At 51.1% G+C, this 15,976-nt stretch overlaps 1 protein-coding gene across 23 annotated transcripts in view; it reads left to right on the top strand.

Annotated features, from left to right (window-relative positions):
* The window catches only part of LOC104142271 (ankyrin repeat and fibronectin type-III domain-containing protein 1), a 348,255-nt gene extending 333,138 nt beyond the window's left edge, over positions 1-15,117 (top strand). For all 23 annotated transcript variants that reach the window (XM_068908667.1, XM_068908666.1, XM_068908668.1 and 20 more), the window contains 12 exons: positions 2,094-2,201; positions 2,596-2,695; positions 3,424-3,556; positions 4,799-4,918; positions 5,476-5,691; positions 6,230-6,396; positions 6,740-6,890; positions 7,814-7,982; positions 8,274-8,440; positions 9,027-9,237; positions 10,838-11,496; positions 13,701-15,117. In XM_068908667.1, coding sequence (XP_068764768.1) covers positions 2,094-2,201; positions 2,596-2,695; positions 3,424-3,556; positions 4,799-4,918; positions 5,476-5,691; positions 6,230-6,396; positions 6,740-6,890; positions 7,814-7,982; positions 8,274-8,440; positions 9,027-9,237; positions 10,838-11,496; positions 13,701-13,988 — 2,489 coding nt within the window. In that variant the 3' untranslated portion in view covers positions 13,989-15,117. The remainder of the gene's footprint in view (positions 1-2,093; positions 2,202-2,595; positions 2,696-3,423; positions 3,557-4,798; positions 4,919-5,475; positions 5,692-6,229; positions 6,397-6,739; positions 6,891-7,813; positions 7,983-8,273; positions 8,441-9,026; positions 9,238-10,837; positions 11,497-13,700) is intronic.
* Positions 15,118-15,976: the final 859 nt, after the last annotated feature.

Raw genomic sequence — 15,976 nt, 5'->3', positions numbered from 1 at the left:
AGGTGCAGCATCCTCGTGGCATGTAAAGAGCAATATGCACTGATAAGCGCTCTGGAGAACAGGCCTCAAATGGGACACCTGTGAATAGAGGCCATCTTTGCCCTCATTCTTCCTGTTCCTCAGGTGATAGTCTATCCTGTCACAGAAATGGGGTGAAAAGTGAATGGATTCATATTTTTGGAATGTGAAAAGCTGCGCAGAAAATCCAAGGGAAAATGGATGATTCTCTCCCGAGAGCAGGGTCTGAGCAGCATGCCATAAGCAAAGCTTGGCATGTTGATCACCGCGGAGGGGGCAAAATAGGAAAGGGTTTCTCATTAATTGAGCACTGCCTGTCTCGTGGCGTGCATGGGGCAGAGGTCCTGTGGGAAAAATAGTCAGTGAACATGTAATTAACAGCTGAATCACGATGTATGTGCCTGGCAGGCTGAATTCATCTGACCAGGCAACAGATCCAGCTCATCAGAGGGGCTAGACTTGCAACTGTCAGCATGGTCTTTGCCATAGCATTTGCAGTATGGGATCAGATGTGCTGTTCAGGCTGCTCTGTACAGATCACAATGGAGCTATCTGCTAGTAGCCGACACGCTACGTACAGATCAAGATGCATGTCTAGAAATACGTAAACGGAGATGGGTCTAGGTCTGGATGTATACACACAATAAGTATAGAAACAATATTTAGATCTAACTGCAGATACACAAGCATAATAGTGCCTATATGGAAAGGAACAGAAATACTTTTACATATATGACTGTGTATAATGAGCCTACACATACATTTACATGAAGCTGGCTTTATGCTGTTCTGGCAGTGGGGGTCAATTATGTTTGCACCCGCTTTAAAGCCCCTTTGCAGTCCAGCACAGGTCAGAGCCACATGGTGTAGATACAGAGTGAGGCTGAAGTGAATCAGACGGGACTGTTTTTTTATTTTTATCTATCTACATTAATATTTCTCCCTTCAGTAAAGATCCCTCTCTGGCCCAGCAAAATATAGTCAGGCACCTCCCTGGGTGTTTTTAAAGCTCCTAAAAATAGTGGCAAGTCCCAGCCAAAGTTAACAGAGCTGAACTTTCCATGGAAAACAGCAGCAGGCAGGATGGGGAGGGGGGTGTTTAAAGCAATTAAGGTAAAGCTAATGTAAAAGAGCCCTCAGGCCCCATGCCCCCTCTTCTGGCCCTGTTGCCATCTCTAAACTGGGTGGATCTGGCTAGAGAAATTATTTATATATCTATCTACGTGAGTTCAGCTCTTGACACTTGTCTGAAGAAAACTTCAGCTCCAGGAAAGACCTGGAGGAAGATGTTAGAAAGAATTTTAATTTTTTTAAGACCAGTGAAGAGCAGCAGGAACAGTCATGACCTTGTTTACCTTTGTCATCTCCTCTGGCTGGCCACCACTGTCCAATTCCAGCTTGCCAGTGAACAGCAAGTGCTGCTGCTTGCTACCAGGTGGCTGGATGGCCCAATGGGTGCTGCTCAGAGCCCCAGCTCTCCTACACCTCCGCTACTGTGCCTCAGTGAGGCACAGTGGGAACCCACCAGTTCCCAGTGCCTGCAACAGGGCAGGTTTCTAGTGGGTCCCACAATGTGAAGCATGTGTCCAGGGCTTGCCTGGCCCTGCCTGTTAGCAGAAGTGGATCCATGTTGCATTTCCCCCTTTCTTCTTGTATAGTTTATAGAATTAAAATAAATAGTTGGCTCTTGTAGCTGGTGCTAGCATACAGTGCTGCACAGAAGGCAACAGGGCCAGGTTTGTCGCTTCTTTCAGATAATAAATAGTGTTGATCTTCTGTGGCCAAGAAGAAGAGGACAAAACCTAGTCTCTCCCAAAGCCCGATCCACCCATAGGTGCTGTAGATCTCCAGGACCTATGACAGCTGCCATGCTGTACCCTGCTGTGCCTGTGGGACACACCAGTGGGGTTGCCAGGAGGATACGTGCCACAGGGAAGAGGAGACAGGAAGACTTTTCTCCTCAAAGCAGCCCCACGGGTAGAAGGAAGGGGCTGGAGGTGCAGCACAGCACCAGAGGTGGCAGCAGCCTCCTCAGGGAGGGGTGCTGGGGAGTAACGCTGGGTCTCTCTCCGCAGACTGGCGGGAGTACGATGGCAGGGCCCCACGGCGAAGGGGGCAGGCAGAAGCTTTGGACCATTTGCTCAGTCAGGTGAAGACTGTCCACCAGCACTGCGTTTGCCATGGTGAGCCTGGGTCTGTGGGGCAGTGCAGAGTCCTGGGTCTCCCCTGCTGCTCCCAAGGGGAAGGTTGGGTGGGGGCAGCCAGCCAGGCCCCGCAGAACTTGTTATGTGGTGTGATTTGAGGGGCAGGAGTAGACAGAGCACAGCAAGGAAGCAGGCCGGCAGAGGAGACTGCACCCAGCTCCCTCCCCTCATGCAGAAAGGACGAGCCTCACCATGTCACTGGCCTCTTAGTGTGTCCAGGCCTAGGAGGTTCCCAGTTCCCAGCAGGCAGTATGAGAAGCTTCGGTTTGGTCATACTGGCATCATAGCCTGAGCAGTCAGTGCTCCTAGGGCTTGTGTGCAGTTCCCCATGCTTCATCTCATGCTCTAGCATCCTGTGCTCTCCCTTTCCCAGAGCCCTGCAAGAACCAGCCACAGAGCAGGAAACACTCGGTCTCCAAGAGCCTCAAACACCTCTTCCACCCTGGCAGCAAGTTCCTCAAGACCCTGAAGCGGTGAGAAGCTCATGCACAGGGGTGTTGGAGAGCGCATCTCCCAGTAGGGATGTAGGGCTGCCCAGCCTGGGCATGACAAGGAGTTGTAGGGTGTGTTGCAGGGTGCTCAGAGGTAGGTCCCTGCCTGGAGCGAGTCTGCTTGGGGTAGCTGGCTGCTGCCCCAGTTGGATATGCTGCACTAGCAACCCCCTCAGCACTGTTAGTGGGGATCAGGCTCTTTGCTTAGAAATTAAATGTGTCTCCCTTGGTTTCTAAGGTCTCTCCTCCTGTCATTTCCACTCAGCTAGCAGCCCCCAGGCCAGCCTAGCTGCACCTGGTGCCCTACACCCCCCTACATTATCCCCAAGCACCACCCAATGTCCTACCCTCCTCTTGACCCCAACCACCCTCCCTCCTCCCGTCTTTGCTCTCAGCCTCCAGATGTCTCCCAGCCTCCAAAGCAGGCCTGTGCCCCCAGCCACCCTCCCTCATGGCTGGCCACTGAGACCTGCCACTGGCATTGACCAGGCTTGCATTGCTGGCAGCACTGCCTTACAGTTTGTGCTGCCGTTTGCCTGTCCCCATACCAGGCACACACCTCCTTTTGCCACTCTGCTGCCCCTGAGGCAGTCAGAGAAGAGTTCAGACCCTGGATCAGGGCATCTCCTCTGCCCTCGAGAGAGAGCTCTTTGGAAATGAAGCCGACAGCCAGGAGCAACCCTCCAAATCTGCCTTATCTCCCCACACAGGGGTCTGTACCTGACAGCTGTCTTCTACAAGGATGACAACATCCTGGTGACCCACGAAGATCAGATCCCAGTGGTGGAGATAGATGACACCTATTCCTGCCTGCTCATGCAGGATTTTCTGTGGTTTACTAAGGTAACTGGCCCAGGGGCCTTGTCCTATGCACTGAAGGCACAGTAGCAGTGATCGCAGCCCATGTCTGTCTTACTGGTCACCACCCCAGACGCTGGTGAGACAAGGGCAGAGCACTCTGTGTCCTCCAGATGTGTCATGGTGCACAGAGCGTGCTCATTGCATCACATTACCTGGTGCTTCTCCACCCTGCTGGCTGGGTTTCTCCAGGGAGCTCGAATGTAGCAGGGCTAGGAACAGCTGCACCATGTTAGTGGACACCCCAGGTGGATGAAGTAAGCAATAGCTACTTCAGTAACTCACACCAGACGACAGAACATCTGGCAGCTCCTGGGCTTCCCGATGTTGCCTCTGGGACCTCCTCTGTGTTGCTGCCCTCATGTGCTCCACATGGCAGAGCGCTGCCAAGAGCTTGTTGCAGTGTAAGAGTCACAAGGCAGCAGTGAACCAAACTCTTAACTTGCACCACTGCTGTCTTTTTGTTAACAGTACTCAATGCCCTGGGTGCTGGGGCTTTGCAGCATAAGCAGCTCATAGGCTTGCTGCTAGCCTGAGCACTGCATGGATAGAGAAGCCACCGGTGAAAGATGTTTCCACCCCAGCCCCTTGAAACCTGAATATGGGAGATAGACACAGCCTTTGCTTGCAGTGGGTGACTTGGACGCTGCTTTGGGCAGACTGTGTGCCGCTGAGCGCACATGTGTGCTGCTGCACTGCTTCTCTGCAAAGACACTTGGCAGCTTCTTATTTAACTATTTCACCACAGCATTTTGTTGCAACAGCTATGTTTTTCTATACAGAGCAGGACATAAAGGGTGCCGCTGGGTCATCCTCAACTGTTACTAGACTTACAAAAAAGGGCAGGTGGGAAGCTCAGGCTTTTGCTCTCTCAGAGCTCTTGCTGAATGGTTCTTATCTACTGAGGGAGAAGCCACCTCTTGGCTATCTCCTATTTAAACTTGAAAAGGTCTCACTCCTAGATAAAAGCAGATATCTGGGCGGACACAGCACAGTTCTTCCCTTGTGTACAGATTCTGGAGGCATCTCTGGGCTAAATGGGTGGATGTGGCATAGGAAATCACACTCCTGGTGCTGAAAGGTGATATGTACATGTGCATGTCCCTAATACAGTTCGCATGGAAAGGAAAATAGATTTTCCCAAAATACCTTTGTGTGAACTAGCTTCAACCAGCCACAGCCAGGGAAAGGTTGGGTAGTGGTGATGGCCTGTTTGGTGTGCTGTAGGTGTCATGTATGTGGGACGAGATCCTGTGGCTGCGTCAGTGTGTCACCGTTTCCCAGTCATCTTGTTCCTGCATCCTGCAAACACGCTTCAAGATGCTGCTGGCCACCTCACAAATGCAGGTGAGGGAGATATGGGGGAGCATGAGAGAGCATGAGAGTGAGAGCACAGCCTCTCCCATCCTAAGCTGCCTAGCACGACTCACACTAGCTGTGGAGATGCAGAAATGCCTTTGTGGCGGCCACTGTGCCCAGGGACCGCTTTGGAGCAACACATGGATGCTCTGCATCCAGGAAAATCCCTAGCTCCTGCCAGTCCTCGTCGCAATAGCAGAAGGGCACAAACGCCCATTCTGCTAAGCCAGGCCATATTTTGGCAAAAGGCGTGGGTAGGTCAGCAGCGATTGCTGGATGCCTTTGCCTCATCTTCACTGACATGTCCCCAGTCACAGGGGTAATTAGGTATCGGGCTAAACAAAAATTTCTTGATGCTGAGGGAAATGCAATTTTCAGTGTTGTGCTTTGCCAGGAGAGGCTGATTTCCAGGCAGAGGCAGAGAGGTGAGACCACCTGCACTGTCACGTTCCTGCCTGCTCAGACCTTGCAGAATGCAATGCCTCGATGATGTCCCCTGACCTGTTGCTTTTTTTTCTGCTCTTTCTCTGACTCCGTGCACAAAGGGGCTGCTGGGAATCCAGGACCTGGGACAGGTCTTCTTTGAACCCATCAAAGACAAGCAGGGCAACATCCTCATAGTGACCCTGAAGGAGGTGAAAACCAACCAGACCTTTGAGAGTGTCCGCTGGGTTCCCATCTGCAAGCTGCAGACGAGCCGCAAGTCCGTGTCCTCCCCAGAAGAGCCCACTGCTCTGGATACACTGCTGATCACAGTGCAGGTGTCTGCTGCCTTGCCAAGGGAATGGGTAGAGTGGGAGGCAGAGGAGTTCGCCTCAGCCAGCAGTTCAGGGGCTGTGCTGGTACAGTAATTTTTCTCGTGTGTTTGTCCAGCTCTTTTATTCCAGCTGCTCCTTTTGCTTCCCTTTTCTACCCTGTCAGACAATGTTTGAATGGCAGGGGATTGCAGCGTGGAGCTGGATGCCTGACAACGGGCTCCTTTGTGAGACTGCCAGCGCTTCCTGCTCCCTCTCAGGCTGGAAAGGCCAAAGCAGAGCCCAGGCCGTCGAAGGTTTGGTCCTGACTGGCGGCAGAGTTTGGCAGACGAATAGCTGCACTCAGCCAGCCTGCAAAAACACCGTTGCTTGGAGTGGCCACTTCAGGCTGGGTGAAGGATTCATCCTAGCAACACTAGATTGTACCTGTTCTGCCACTTTACTTCTGCCATGTGGGCTGACCACATTGCGGCACCCAGAATGAGGGCAGGAGAAAGTCCTACTGCAAGGGGTTGCTTTCTACAGCAGTGTCCTCTCTCCTCAGGACAAACTGGCTTACCACCGGAGGAGCAGCCATGCCCTCTCCCCTGGCCTCTACCTGGGCTACTTGAAGCTCTGTAGTGCTGTGGATCAGATCCGAGTGCTGGTGCCAGAGCGGCTCCCCAACATCCTGTGCCACGTGAAGATACGCTCCAACCCCAACATTTCCAGGTGGGGCTTGCAGGGCAGACTCACTCAGGGCAGTTTTGTTTGGCAGCCAGGCCTCTATGTCTAATCCAACCTGAAAACATCCCTTGCAGCTGCCTGCCACATCTTTTCTTGGGTTCCTGGAAGGAGCTTAATAGTCCCTTTCAGGTGCCCTCCCTGCCATGCAGGGCAGTCTAGAGCTGGATCGCACCAACGTCCTTTGCTACAATCTCAGCTTCTGCGTCCCTTGGGATACTCCATTGTGTGGGGGGAACAGCTGAAGAAACCTAGCTTTCATAGTGATTATGTGTTTGGGGCTACCCCAAGGTGCTCCCTCCTGCACGTTACTTTCTCTGCCCTTCTCCAGGGAGGAGTGGGAATGGCTGCAGAAGATGGCCAGCATGGATGAACCAGTTCCCACGGAACCAGATGCTGAGACGTCCCAGAACCAATTGTTTCAGGAGCTCCAAGTAGCCATCAAGGAGCTAATGACCCTGGTCAACATCCCGTTGCAAGAGGTATGGGCAGCAGCTGAGGTCTGGGGGATAAGAGAGAGGAAACGACTGTGTAGCACCATGCTTCTGACTGTGATAGGCAGGGTACCACAGCCTCCTGAGATGGAATAACTCCCTCTTTGGAAGCTTAAAAGCATTGACTGTCTTTTTGTCCTACACAAATAGAAGGCAAGTGGTGTTCAGCAAGCATATATGGGACAGATCTGTGGAAGCCAGGGACAGTGTGTTCACAGGAGCTGTTTGTCTTACCCTCACCTGTACTTCTCGAGCATAAATGTCGAATTTGGGTTTGCATTATTGCTTGCCAATGCCTTCATGTGGTTTGGTTATTGGCTCAGCTCTTACAGCACAAGACAAGCCTACCTCTGCCCCTTAGAAACAGGAAGGTTCCTAGCCAGCTTTGGGAAGCAGTTGTAGCCCACTGGGCCAGACTGCATAGGAAAAAATTACTTCTTCACCGCACTGTAAACAAACATGGGAAGGTTCCCACCAGCTCTAGTGACAGAGACACATGTTTCTGGCTAGGTAACTTTGAAAGCACCTTACTGAGTGGGGCTGAGAACAGCAATGGTGGTTCTAGAGGGTCTTCTTTGAGACCCTGGTGTAAAGAAATGGATTTTGACCAGTAATTTAGAGACTGTTAGGAGAAATAAGGCAGAGAGGAAGATATCCAGGTTATTGCAGAAGCAAAGGGCCTCTGGATGACCATGCTGAAATAGCAGTAACTCCCAAATGAGGATGGTCACTGATGACTCCTCTATACATCAAGACTCAGTGGAGGGCCCCATCTCATTGGGAGCAGACATGCTCACAGTGGCTTCCCCCATGCCTGGCTGTGTTTGGACCTTGTACAGAGAACAGCTGGATTTTGCACCAGTGACATTTGCAGCTGCAACCTGTAGTGTGTTTTGGATGGGCTCTTGCAGGCCAAAGATTTCCGTCTGTACAGCCAAGAGGTGCTGGACTTCGGGGGTCAGGTCTCCTTCCTTCTGCTGCTGCCTCCATCAGATGATGTCTGCACCGCTCCAGGCCAGAACAATCCCTATACCCCTCGTTCTGGCTTCCTCACACTGCCGCTGCAGATCTTTGAGCTAGGTGAGAAGAGGAATGACCCCCACAGCCAAAATTCCTCCTTGCCTGTCTCCTTTTTCTGCAAGACTTCCCAATAGTTGGGAAGGGCTGGTGAAGTGAGCTAATGCTCTATCACCTCCACCAGGGCAAAGAGGAGGGATGTTCAGGGCTCCCCAGCTCTCTCCTATAGGCTAGAAGAGAGCGGTGCCTCCTTCCTGTGTTGGGTGGTTGGGCGAGAGCTGGGGCTCATGAGGATGGAGCGGGGTGTCCATAGCAAGGGGCATGATATTCCCCCTCCCCCCTTTTTTTTTCCAGTCCACTTCTTCACATACGACCGGGAGTTCATCACCCAGTACTGCCAGGTGTCTGCTCTCCTGGAACTGGAGTCACTCCTTTCTCAGCAGAGCCTCAGGGAGGCCTTCTCTGATGCTGAGCTCACCACAGCGAAACAGAGGCATCAGCAGGTTCAGGACTACATCCAGGTACACAGAGGAGGGGCACACTGGGAGTAAGACAGGTTTAGCGTTGCCTTGCTACCATGGTGCCCTCCAGGACATGGCCATACTACTGCCAGGAGAGTTGTGCACCTGAAGAGCTGCAGAAACATCCCCACTGTAGTTATTTGCTGGTCTTCTCTGCTGCAAGCTCACAGTGTTTCTTTGACCTGGCAGAGAGGCAGGGAGTGGCAGCCAGGGCTTCATCTAACAACTTTTTACTGTAATAATCAAGTTAAAGAAACCTAATCAGAGTCTGACATTCCTGCTCTGTAGCCTCGCTAGAGTGAGGCCTGGAAGTGTATTCTGGGATAGACACACTTCACCCTCTTTTCCAGCATCCCTGCCTGTGTGGCAGGCAGCTTCTGCTCAATGGGATAGTTGCTCTCTGGCAGCTGAAGCTGTATCTTCCCACCTGGGAAGGGTATCTTGGGATCTACTGACTAAGTGGTTTCCCACAGCAGCTTTCACCTCTCAGGAAAGGTGTGTGGGGAGAACCTGTGTTTTGCTGTGGATTTTTTATTGTTTTTTTTTTTGCCTTTTAAAAGGGATCTTTTATTTCTTATTTTGGCAGCAAATGGAGGAGATCTGGCGTGAGATGCGCTGGATTATGGATGCCCTGCAACATGCCCGATACAAGCAGCCCTCCTGCGGTGTGTCTCTCACCGGGTTCCTCAGTGAATCTAGCAATGTAATGAAAGAGAAAACGCAATCCACCTCTTCCCACCTAGACTACCTTCCCTCACCTGCACCTTCTCCAGAGACCAGTCGTAAACTCAACCCTGGTAAGGAGCCCCAGGCTTTGTCCAGCTTTTTGCCAGATGGGCTCACAGGATTGCGTGTGCGTGTTGTGTGGCTGGGAACGCTGCAGTAACCCCGGTCTTGGATCTCCCTTCTACTACATCATGGTGGAAGCATGGGTGCGCCGGCAGGGCTGATGTCAGGATTATGGGCAGAAAAGAGTCGGTCCATGCGGAGATCAGCTGGCCTAGGCCACTCTGGCTTACGCCTAGGTGAGCACAGCATAGCCTTTCCTGAGCAAGATTTTAACAGGCTGCCTGAGATGAGAGGAAAGCGCAGGCTGCAAACTCTCCTGGGGAGCCAGCAAAACACTCAGGCAGTTATCCCCAGTACACTGCATGCTTGAGGATGCCAGCAGCACCCCGGAAAATGAAAGTTAGAACTAGCTGGGCTATGTCCATATGAAGTGCAGGTGCAGCAAGGGCCATAATGGAGATATGCCATCTGTGACAGCAGCACCTAATTATATTTCCACCTTTGGATGTAGCTCTTGGGTCAGAGCAGTGCTGTGTGAAGCATGATGGACAGACAGCTGTTGAGACCCTACCACTAACAGCAGTCAGTGTGGAGTCTTGACCATATCTCCATGCATTTGGCTCAGTCTTTCACACTGATACCCCAGGACTGGAGATGTTTGAGAGCTGGAAAATAAAAACTGAGTGCGGCTTGCAACAGTGTCTGCAGAGCAGGGGAAGAACTCAGTGCTGAAAGCTCACACCAGAACGCTTTAGATCTGGTCTCTGAACCACAGCTTCTGAGGGGGATTTGCATAGCTCTGAAGGAGCTGTTGGCTCTTGGGCCAGGTGTGTCCCTCACAGTCACCCATATGGCATCAGAAGTGTGAGGGTGACTTTGCTGCAGAAGCGGGATGCTGGCTGAAATCCACAGTGTGGTGTTGCAGTTTGCACAGGGTCCTGCAGCGACTTTAACAGTATCTAGGAGTGAAAACCTGGCAGTGTTCTCTCTGGCTCAGCAGGTAGGATTTCAGACATTGACTGGCAGCAGAAATGCAGAGCCAGAGAAAAAGACCTACATTTCCCAGGTGTCCAGGGGGTGCTGCCCAGCGTGACTTCTGAATGCTGGACAGGAGTCTAGAAGAGCTGGAAAACTCTGGATCAAGGCAGGGTAATTTTTAAAGAAGCTGAGGCTAGAGAGTTCAGTCAGGTAACGCCATTTTCTAAGTGCTCTGGAGTTGCACAAGCAGATCTTCTCCCATCTTGCAGTTGAAGGAGAAACCAACTGGGAGCTGGAGAAAAGCTAAGCAGGAGGAGCATGCAGAGCTTGGAGCTACAGGCAGATAGCACCTTCCATTGGGCTGAGGCTGTATTTTAGGTTCCAGACTAAGTTTGGGCAGAATTTCTGTCAGGTAAGAGCTGGAGATCAGAAGCAGTGGGTGTATATGTGCCCTTGTGCTCGTGGATGTATCTGGCCATGACCTCTGAGCAGTCCTATGCGTGTAGGTTTACAGAAAGGGCGTAATGCCCCTGGGGGCTTCTTGGACTCAGATTCACACTCAAACCATCAGCATCAGTTGCCAACAGCAAGGTGCTAAAAACCTGCTTTCTTCTTTTATGTTCCTTGTAGACTTGCACGGGTTGTCGGATGAGGAGGGCTCCTCAGAGGTGTTCCTGGCCACAGACAGTGACTATGATTCCAGCAGAGCCCAAAGCCCTAAGGAGCTAGACTTGGTTTATTCCTCCTCGGGGCCCGAATGCTGCAGCAGAAGAATTGCCCGCACCCTCAGGGACAGCGCCCCTGATGTTCTGCAGACCCATGACCTCAAGACCCCACCGCTGCCTCCAGAGGAGCTGCGGCCCCCGCCCGAGCTCTATGACAGCGACTTTGTCCTGCCCAGCAGGCAAATTGAGCTGCTTCGCATCACGGAGAAGCGTCAGGCCTATTGTGTTCGTACCAGCAGCCTGGACTTCCCGAAGCCGCTCTTCCAGGTGGCCAGGAAATCCTGCCCTGGCTCCGTTGACAGCTCCCCGACAGAGAGCAGGATGGCAGGCCACTGCAGCCTGCTCAGGCTGCGGACTGGCTCCACACTGAGCCCTGAGCACAGCCAAGCTGGGGAAAGCTCTGAGCCCGTCTTCCGGACACGCTCAGCAGAATGGACTCAGAGCTTCCAGCAACCACCAGAGCAGCAAGGATGCTTAGTGAACCAAGGAAAGAAGCCAGGCTCTGTCACCTTGCGGGTCTGCCCTCAGTATGAAACCGGACTCTCTAAAGAAACGAGTGTCAAGGTATCAGAGCCCCACACAGGGCAGCAGTACCGCCCTGCCATGGCAAGACAGAAAGGGCTTGCAGGGGTTGGGGAGTCAGGCAAGGAGGGCTCCTGTGCCTCCTAGCCTGGAAATGCTCTCTCCACCCTCCACCATCCTTGGTGTGAGATTCACAAGAGGCTTTTTCTCCTCCAACACTCCTGCCCCATTTCCCACTGCACCCACAGTAGCAATGGAGGGGTCCCCATGTGGGGCAGCTCCCAGCAGTGCTTGCAACAAAGCAAGATGGGGTGCATGGCTCGGTAGGATTGATAGTTCAGCCTAAGCACCCTGCCACTGCTGCTGAGGGGGCCAGGCCAGGGCTACTGGAATATGCAGTAGGGTCTTTTACAGGCGCAAACCAGTGCAGGTCTTGCCTGAGTTGATAGGTGTAGTTGCTAGTATGTTAGTGCAACCCAGGGCAGAAGGCCAGCGAGGTCATGTTGATCTGCTTTCCTTGCTGGGTCCTGGAGCACAAACTCTTCAGCCTCCTGGCTGAAATCCAGTAGGCTGGACCAAGCCCCGTAGTCATCGTCCTGCCCTGTCCACAGACTCTCCTGCAGCTTTTTCTGCCCAGATCTTCTCTGCTTTGCTCCCTTGAGCTGTCTGTGTTTGGGAAAGGGAGCATGGGGGAGCCCTTTTCCAGCATTTAAAAGGTGTCAGCAAAAACTGCATACTCGCTGCAGGCACTGGGACGACAAGAGCCTTTATGTAACCTGTTTCTTCAGCTCTCTGATTACCTCTCCACCTGCTCTCTTTGTTCATCCAGGCTGGATGTCCCATGGCTGAGCAGGGTCATGCACCATGCCACAGATCTTGGACAGATCCCCTTCTGGCTCTGCAGCCTCCTTTGCTTCCAGCCATGAAGCTCCTTCCCCCGTTGTTTTCCTTCTGCAATTCCCTGTGCTCATTGTATAGAGCAGAGGTCTCACAGAGCAGCCTGAGTGCAGCTTACCCATAAAACTGTGGAGAAAGGCCAAACCTGATGGGCTGAAGGTTTCATTGCTGGGGAGTTCTGATAGCCAGTTTCTCTTTACCCAACAGGAACATTAGAAGCAGAGTGAAATCTGACTTGCAGTATTTATTTTCCATTTGAAAAATTACCATAGATTTCTATGCAACTGAAGTGCAGCCCTCGGGTTCCTGGCGAGTTGCCCACATGGCTTTTGATGTTGCAAAGCTCTGGACACGCCTGCTTGAAAGCGTTTTACGATGTTCTTCTCGAAGAAAGCCAAGTTCAAAGGAAAGGATCCTCGGCTGGCATAAATCAGCTGAGCCTTGCTAATGATTGTTCAGAGCTGGCAGGGTTCACGTGGGCTGAGGATTCAGACCACCCTGCTGGGGCATTGCCTCGCAGCACTCCACAAACCCTTACGGATGTGCCAAAGGAAACCGTCACTTTGCCCAGGCGAGGTTGGATGTCCTGGGTTAGGGCCTTTGAAGTCAAGTATCATGCTCCTAACAGTCATTAACAGCCAGAGCACAGATGAGCTCATTTTCTTATTCTTGTTCAGAGGGCAGTTCCCAACAAAGAGATGAGGGAGAGCAAAGATAGCTTTTGGTTGGAGAACCCTGGATCTACAAATGCTGTGAACAAGACTAAATTTAGTGCTGCTTCCCAGAGGGGCTTCAGCTCAGTACCACTAATTTGACAGAGTGGCTGTGGTTCAGCTGATCTGAAGGTCTGGATCCTGCTCGCAAGAGGGACTTAAAACAGATGCCTAAATGTTTGCAGGAGCAGAGCCGAGATTGCAAACTGAACCTTTAAAGGCTGCAAGTAATAGAAGGTGGGGCAACCTGAATAGAACAGGTGAGGCACAGGTAAGGCTTGCAAGACAGCCAAATTAAGATGTAAGAACAAAAACCGAGAGTGCAGTAGAAAAAAGAAAGTAGTAACTTGAGCAGTGGTGCCAACACAAGCCATCCAGTCCCCTCAGCACAGCACATACATAGCCACACAGCTTCCAGGGCTGGCTCAGTTGCCCTTGCCTCTCTTACCTTGACATCTTTGGTGCTGTTCTTCCACCACCCTAAGAATCAGCCCCCAGGCAGTGGAGAGCTGCCTTTGCACCTCTTACTCTCCAGGATGCACTATCTGCTGCATCTTGGCTCTCATGACCGCCTTCCCTCCCCATTTTCCTTGCTCCCACTTACTATCCATCTCTCCCACCTTTGTCTTTCCACAGCTGCACATCACCAACCAGACATCTGCTGGGGAGATAGTGAAGCTGGTGGTGCTTGAGATGAATGATGTTTCCCGGAATGTGCTGGGCAGCATGGCCGCTCTCTGCTACAGCGAGGAGCAGCTGGAGCACTTTGGACTAGTGTTTGCATCCAATGACAGTGAGCAGTGGCTACCTGATGACTTCTTGCCTCTCTCACTCCAAACTACCTGGCCCGAGGGGCGGTTCTATGTTCGGATCAAAGAAACCTCCCCTCTGGTGTTCCAGTATGGGCCAGCAACCACTGTATGAGAGGAGGAGAGCCGACCAGGGGAAACTTGAGGGACCTCAACTTCCAATGAGCAAACAGCTCGTCTCTGATGCTTCCTTCTTATACAGACAACCCTCTCATCAGATGTCCACAGAGTGGAATAGGATCATACTGGGCTGTGTGTTATTTGTTTGTGTTTTTTTTTAACCAAAGAGACATCAAGACTCAGTTTTTCTGACTGCAGAAGACGAGGGTGGAGTGCAGAGACCTCAGAGTTTGGGAGGAATCTTTGCTGGAATGGAATTTTTGAAAGTAAACATTTTTAAGGGGAAAGGAGGGGGGAGAGAGAGAGGGAGAGTGGAAAAATATCACAAGAAGAAGAAGCAATACCTAACTTTTTCTTTTCCTCTTCTTTTTTTTTTTTTTCTCTTAAAATCCTTGTTTGGAATTCACCGAAGGAGGAGCCACAGATTTCTGGGTGGGGTTGTAGTGTTAATGAGGAGTGGGAGCAATTCACAAGGACAACATATAGATTGTTTTTCTAACTGTTCTCCTTTCACTGTACCTGGAGAAACAATTCTTGCACATAATTCTCGAAACAATTTTTTTTCTTAAAAACCAAAATTGTGATAGAGACTCTGGAGTTGTGTATGAGATGAAGACCCTTTTTACTTGTTCTAAAGGCAAAAGGAAACCATGCAGACACACATGCATATACACAACTGTGTTGGTATCACCACTACAGGTTTGCTATAGGGCATCTGCTGCAACACACTTAGTACCACTTTGGGATTTCCTTTCCTCTCTTGGTTGCTGTTTTGTTCTGGTGATTGTGATTGGCCTCTCTTGTATAGCATGACATTTTGTTAGCAACTAGGTCTCTTGTTAACAAGGTTATTTTTTTTGATCTGATGTGGTCCATAGTAAAGATGACTGCTGCTGAGAATGTATCACTCTTTTCCTTCTTCTGGCCTGATGTGTAGTGTCCCTTTCCTTAACCTGAGTCCCCCACATTTGCTCTGATTTCAAAGGCTGGGCTTCACTTCCCCAGGAGAGTTTAATGGGATGCTTTTGACTCAGTTGAGGTTAACGTTAACACACACGCGCAAATCATGTGTGTAGGTGCAAAATGCAAGTTAGAAATGTTTTTCTGGGCGTCGATGTTTTGTAAGCCAGTAAAATAAGCTTTGACATGCAAAGCCAGTCACCTTTTTGTGTTGTTGGAAACTCAGTGGTTATAGGGCCAAAACATCTGCAAACATGCAGTTAAATGAGTCTCCATTTAACTCATGGAGACTCATGAGTTAATCCAGTCCTGCAGCCTCCAATGCAGTAAAAAGACAGGGAGAAGAGTGTGGAAGGTGAAGTTAGATATTACAGCTGTCAAAAATGTTCAAACTAGTGGCACTAAACAAGGCGAAAGGATGATTTTCCTTCACAGGTGACATTCATGTTACTGGTGCTCCTTTAATGGCTGCCTCTGTCCCTGTCTGTCTGCCTAAGCAGGTCAAGGCCTGGGTCTGCGGCCCTCCTGCACTTTGGTGCCGGTGCACAGCCAGTGGCTTCATGTTCACATAGGCTGCTGCTCAGAGGGCTGCCTCCTGCCATCTCTCCTCAGAGGTTCTTTATTCCTAGTTTTGCTGGGGAGAGCCAACAGCACGCTGTGCAATAAGGGCAGTAATATATCACAGCACAAGCCCTTCGCTGCCCCACGTCAAAGTCGCTCTGAAGGGGAAGATCATGTGCCAACCCCTCAGCTGGTGCAAATCAACAGCACTCTATTGACGTCAGCGCAGACACTGCAAGGGGACATGGATACAAGCGGCACAAGAACATTTAAAAAGACACTTCTCCCATCTTCTTTTCCCTTCTAGTCTCTTTCCTCACGTTAAGACCAATCCCACTTTTCTAGGCCAAAAAACAAGCAGGTTATCAATCTATCTGGGAGGTTTTCCATGGAGTTTGCCCTTGCTGGGCATCCACATGCATCAACATCCTAAAGAGGCAGTGGCTGCAGAGCAGCACTTGG

This window comes from Struthio camelus, chromosome 15 (genome assembly GCF_040807025.1).
Source record: "Struthio camelus isolate bStrCam1 chromosome 15, bStrCam1.hap1, whole genome shotgun sequence".
Taxonomy (NCBI): Eukaryota; Metazoa; Chordata; class Aves; order Struthioniformes; family Struthionidae; genus Struthio; species Struthio camelus.
This window is presented reverse-complemented; position numbering and strand designations above follow the sequence as displayed.